General features: G+C 36.5%; 1 protein-coding gene across 1 annotated transcript in view; it reads left to right on the forward strand.

Annotated features, from left to right (window-relative positions):
• Positions 1-5269, forward strand: part of LGR4 (leucine rich repeat containing G protein-coupled receptor 4) — a 95949-nt gene extending 90680 nt beyond the window's left edge. The window contains exon 18 of the mRNA XM_054585978.1: positions 2243-5269. Within this exon, the coding sequence (XP_054441953.1) occupies positions 2243-3519 (1277 nt within the window). The 3' untranslated portion in view covers positions 3520-5269. The remainder of the gene's footprint in view (positions 1-2242) is intronic.
• The last annotated feature ends 997 nt before the right edge of the window (positions 5270-6266 follow it).

A 6266-nucleotide genomic window follows, 5' to 3' on the forward strand; every position in this document is an offset into this window, starting at 1 on the left:
CACTGAATCAGAATGTTTGGGTTAACAAGCTCCCTAAAAGAGGGTTATGAACATTGCAGATTGAGAAGCACTTTCTTAATGCTCCTTTAACGCTAGGACTAGTTCTGTAAGTTACTTACGGGTTTATAAGGATTTTTAGTATATATATTTTTAATGTGTCCTTTCCTTTTTTGTTGTATTTTATTTTATTGAACTTTAGTAGGTTGGGAAAGTTACTAAAGTGACCACTGTGACTGTAGTATCATGTTTTTCCTAATCTATCAGAGGGGGTGGATTTAGAATTTTACTGTAAAAGACAAAATTAAATCATTGGCTAAATTTAGTGCGATGAAGCAGATTTCCTTTTCTGTATATTGATACAGGTTGATCTGCACATTTAATTTTGTAACTCAGAATCCTATGATTCTCTAATTACTGCTGAATTATGAGCCTCTGGAGGAGCTGTGCATGCTTCTTTTGATACTTTGCACAGTGCTTCGTGTAGAGAATAAGCTTAAAGTGACCAGATGAGTGAATGAGATTGGCAAGAATCCTTTATGTTTATGCAATTTATCTAATTTCTGTACTGTTGGAAGTCAAGGGGTGCAGCTCACCCACTTGCCCCACTCAGGTTCTTGTGTCAAAGAGTGTGCATAAGGAACCGACAACCCAGTGAGAAGGGACCAGTTTTATTAAAGGGGAGACTAGACCTGACCGTGCTGAGGTTCCCTTTCCTCCACGCTGAATTTAAATGTTGGGGTCAACCAGGAGGAAAGTAGGTCTGAGCCCATCTCCCCGGGCTGAGGCAGGGATGAACTGCAGACCTGTCTCCCGCACTCAGTGTCAGGAGCACACAGACCTACGTGCTCAGTCAGAAGCCAGAAGTGGAGGACGCCGCAGGTGTCCCAGGACAGAGACTGGGTGGTGTCTACTTCCTAGGCTGTTGAGGGAACAGAGCTCCACCCAGTAGTCAAATACTTCCCACAGTCCCATTCTCCCAGGTCCACTGAAATATTTATTCCTCTTGTAGAAGGAGATGTGGGATACAGAGATAAAGAATAAAGTGAAAGCTTCCTGTTAACACTTCCCTGAAGGGGGGAATTTAAGAAATAAATTGATGAATTGAAAGCAAGCTTTAAAAGATTTTTGTGTTATTTGAAAGTCAGATATAAATGGTGCGGTCCTGGTTTGTTAGGTTGGTAAATACCTCAATGATTAAAATGCTTTACAGGGTGTATTAAACTTCATGACAGTTCAGGAAGATAAGTCAGAACATGTCTTTTAGACAATTGCAATGCATCATCTTCTTATGTTTTATAGACAAAATTTTGTTTTTCTTTACTGATTTTTAAAATAAAACAGTTATCATTTGTGGCATAACCAGCATGTCAAAGTCAATTACTAGAGTGTACAATTCAGCTACTATATTAGTTCTTGCAATCCTACTTTAAGTTACACAGGGTTTTATTAAATATAGCGTTGTATGAACAGGTAACATCAGTGTGGGTAACTCCTCCCTGTGCCATCCTACTGAATAACCTGTGTCAAGTCAGTCGAACCCCCTGATATTTCAGTTTCTCTAGATGAAAAATGGGGATAGTTATGTCTTTCTTAATCTGCTTCATCAGATTGCCCTTCAAACCATAAGAAATATGTAAAAAGTGTATGTATACATACATGTACATATGGTTAATTATACTAGGACTAGGAAGGAAGAAGAGGACCTAAAATTTACTGAAGTCCAACTATGTGCCCATTAGCCCGCTTAGGTACCTCATGTATATCTTTTTACTTAAGTTATACAGCTCTGTGAAACAAGCATTATTATTCACAAGTGAGAAAATAAAATGTAGGAAAGTTTAAGTTGCTATCTCAAGAAAAAGAGCAGCAAGTTATGAACCTTAAATTCAAACCCCAGTTTATCCAGTTCCAAACTCTTGGTATATCAAGTACCTTGCATGTAACTGGACACTCTGCTATACATATTAACTGAGGTATAAGAAAAAGTGAGATTTTTCTTTCAAATATCACTCTATGGGTTTAACAAACATTTAATAAAAAATTAGTTATTTTTAAAATAGTCTAGTGCAATGTCATAAACTAGCAAAGAAATAGTGCTCTTTTTCAAGTTGGTTCAATTCAGTTTGGTAGCAGATTTAATTATTTTAGATTAACTATCGTTAGTGTCTTAAGCCATATCATACAGAATATGATGTTTTCTAAGTTGTCTCATTTTTCTCTCTCTCTCTCTTTTTCATTTTAGGTGCTTTTAAGCCCTGCGAGTATTTACTGGGAAGTTGGATGATCCGTCTTACTGTGTGGTTCATTTTCTTGGTTGCATTGTTTTTCAACCTGCTTGTCATTTTAACAACATTTGCACCTTGTACATCACTGCCTCCTGCTAAATTGTTCATAGGCCTGATTTCCGTATCTAACTTATTCATGGGAGCCTATACCGGTATTCTAACCTTTCTGGATGCTGTGTCCTGGGGCAGATTTGCTGAATTTGGCATTTGGTGGGAGATTGGCAGTGGCTGCAAAATAGCTGGGTTCCTCGCCATTTTCTCCTCAGAAAGCGCCATATTTTTATTAATGTTAGCAGCTGTCGAAAGAAGCTTATCTGCAAAAGACATAATGAAAAATGGGAAAAGCAATCATCTCAAACAGTTCCGGGTAGCCGCCCTTTTTGCTTTCGCTGGGGCTGCAGTGGCAGGCTGCTTCCCCCTTTTCCACGGAGGGGAATACTCAGCATCCCCACTGTGTTTGCCCTTTCCCACTGGAGAAACACCATCGTTAGGATTTACGGTGACCTTAGTGCTCTTAAACTCATTAGCATTTTTATTAATGGCCATTATCTACACTAAACTTTACTGCAACCTGGAAAAAGAGGACCTTTCCGAGAACTCGCATTCTAGTATGATTAAGCATGTTGCTTGGCTAATCTTCACCAACTGCATCTTTTTCTGCCCTGTTGCATTTTTCTCATTTGCGCCGTTGATCACCGCCATCTCAATCAGCCCTGAAATAATGAAGTCTGTTACTCTGATATTTTTCCCATTGCCTGCCTGCCTGAACCCAGTCCTGTATGTTTTCTTCAACCCAAAGTTTAAGGAAGACTGGAAGTTACTGAAGCGACATGTGACTAAGAAAAGTGGATTGGTTTCAGTTTCCATCAGCAGCCAAACTGGTTGTGTGGAACAGGATTTCTACTACGACTGTGGCATGTACTCACATTTGCAGGGTAACCTGACTGTGTGTGACTGCTGCGAATCTTATCTCTTGACAAAGCCAGTGTCGTGCAAACACTTGATAAAATCACACAGCTGTCCTGCATTGGCAGTGGGTTCTTGCCAAAGACCAGACGGCTATTGGTCCGACTGCGGCACGCAGTCAGCCCACTCTGATTATGCAGATGAAGAAGATTCCTTTGTCTCGGACAGTTCTGACCAGGTGCAGGCCTGTGGACGAGCCTGCTTCTACCAGAGTCGTGGATTCCCTTTGGTGCGCTATGCTTACAATCTACCAAGAGTTAAAGACTGAATTAATGTGTGTGTGACTGTATCCCCCATCAACCAAAATCACCGTGTTTGTAGAGTAAACCTTAGTTTGATCTTTCATCGGGGAAGCACTTCTGTGATCACTGCCTAGTGTCACTTAGAAGAAGGAGAAGGTGGCAGGAAGGTGGCAGTTTATTTCTTAAACCAGACATTTTCAAAGGGCAAGTGCCTAAACTATCAATCGGTGAAAAATACAGTGTCCAAGAGATATGTGGTCTACTCGATACAAATCTGTAACCTGAGACAAGGTTTTATGTATATCCTAACATTATAACATTAGGTTATTCTGATCCATAAGAAGCAAAATTTTACCTGTTTCTGAATTAAGCACAAGGTAAAGAACAGCTGTTAATATTTTTTTAAGAATATTTTAAAAATGTGACTTCACACAACTAAAGAAGAAGTCTTGCTAATTTTACCTAATGTTTGATCATTAATCTCAGGACAACTTACTTCAGGGCCAAAAAAGGGATAGTCTCCCAGGTAGGACTGTGAGAGTAAATGTAGGCATTAGGTTATTGCATTTTCTCTTTCCATCTTTGACATAATAGAATCATAAATTTTCTTGAAGTGACTTGTAAATCTTAAAACCCGAAGATGTTTTTAAAACAATATTAACAACTGTTAGATTTTAAAAGGCTAGCCGAACTTTGTTTTCAGTCATTTTACATTGCTTTGGTGCAATCAGTCATTTTTTTCCTCTGTTTTGTAATCACACTACTAGAAAAAGTAAAGGGCTAATTGCTGTGTGGGTTTAGTAGATTTGGCTAAACTGCTAACTAATACCGGATTATACTAGTGTCTGAGGGATTTGATGGCTCTGTGTAATGGTCCCATTAATAAACACTTCCTAATATCATTGGCTTTACTGATATTTTCCAGTTTTGTTGGTATGTTATCTTCTTATAGTTTGAAATACACAGAAAATAAATTGTGGTAATTTCATTTAATTGGAAGAAATTGGGAGTAATTATGACACAATGCACTTACATTTATTTCTTAGTGAGCTTGATTCTCCTGAACTTATGCTATTTCATGGAAATTTCCATACATTTCCTTCAAAGTGTAATTTTCAAAAGAGCCTGTCCAACAGCAGTTTAGATACTGTGTTTTTGTGAAACAAGACAAATGTGTCATTTTAAAAGAAAAAGGAATAAAAACAAAAATAAAACTTAGGCCTTTGTCTTTAAAAATGAAAAATTTTACTTGATTCTCATCTATGGACTTTTGACATGTCATTATATGGGGGTGTAAAAGTTACACATGTTCAATATGTTTTTTTTGAACAATATGCTAAATCAATAGCAAGCCCACTGCCATATTAGTTATTCAGGAAATACTAAAGACATTAAGCTAGATTGCAGTTTAATAATTAAACTGTATATACTGTGCATATAATAAATTTTTATCTTATGTAAATTATTTTTAGAACACAAGTTGGGAAATGTGGCTTCTGTTCATTTCGTTTAATTAAAGCTACCTCCTAAACTATAGTGGCTGCCAGTAGCAGAATGTTAAATTGTGGTTTATATACTTTTTTGCATTGTAAATAGTCTTGGTTGTACATTGTCTGTGTAATAAAAACAGAATCTTTGTATATCAAAATCATGTAATTTGTATAAAATGCGGGAGGGAAATATTTACAGTGTGTTGTAATTTTGTAAGGCCAACTATTCACAAGTTTTTAAAATTGCTATCATGTTTGTATATTTACACATTGAGAAAATATTAAATCATAACTTGGTGAACATATCCTAGTTAAAAGTTTTCTTCTTCAAAATTCAAGTTATTGAACACTTTCATTTAAAAAATGGAATAGCAGATATGTTAAATATGTAGTAAATTGTGCTATACATATGGTCAGAAATGCAATATTACATGCAGCATTCTGAATTATCAAATATTTCCAGAAAGCAATTTGCTTTGCCTAAACTTACAAGTATACTGGATTTGCTTAGTGTTAAAGTGAGTAAAGTGAAACAGTTAATTCTTAAGTGAAGAGTGTTAGAAGAAATGTTAAAAGAACACTTAGCTGAAATTTAGAAGATTCGATTCTAAGCCTGAACCATACTAATGGAAAACAAACTAAAATTCAGGAGAAAAAGTGAAATTTAAGAGGATACCATCAATGAGACCTTTATTTAAGAGCAAATTACTAAAAACTTGCATAAGACTAATTGCCCGAATTCTTTGAAATAACTCAATGTTTATAATCATTAAGCCCTTGTGTTACAAATGAGAAAATAGAGGACTTAATGAAATTTAAGTGAATACCTGAGTCACACAGCAAATTAGACCCCGAACCAGTGCCCAGTTCCTCTTCATTTGAGACATAGTTTTTTTTGTTGTTGTTGTTTTAAACTTGAGTATATGTTTGGAATTCCAATAACAAAAAGTAGAATAGTGTAATTACCCCTCTTCCCATCCCCTGGGACTTCACTCCTCAGCCCCAGTACCCATCACCACCCAGCTTTGGCAGTTACCAACACAGGGTCAATGTTGTTTCATTTTCATCCCATTCACTAACCCTGTTCAATCCCTTTGCTTTCAGATTATTTTGAAACAAACCTAAGGCATCATGTTGTTTCACCTGTAAATATTTCAATATGTCTAGGGATAAATTTTTTACAGTTGCATAATATATTGCCATGAGGCTAAATGGTAATGATGTTATATTTGTAACAAAGATATTGCTAAGCAAAAACCTGCACTTACAGGCATATATATATA

The sequence above is a fragment of the Pteronotus mesoamericanus genome, unplaced genomic scaffold (genome assembly GCF_021234165.1).
Source record: "Pteronotus mesoamericanus isolate MK-2021 breed Mesoamerican mustached bat unplaced genomic scaffold, CSHL_Meso_final contig_90, whole genome shotgun sequence".
NCBI classification, from domain to species: Eukaryota; Metazoa; Chordata; class Mammalia; order Chiroptera; family Mormoopidae; genus Pteronotus; species Pteronotus mesoamericanus.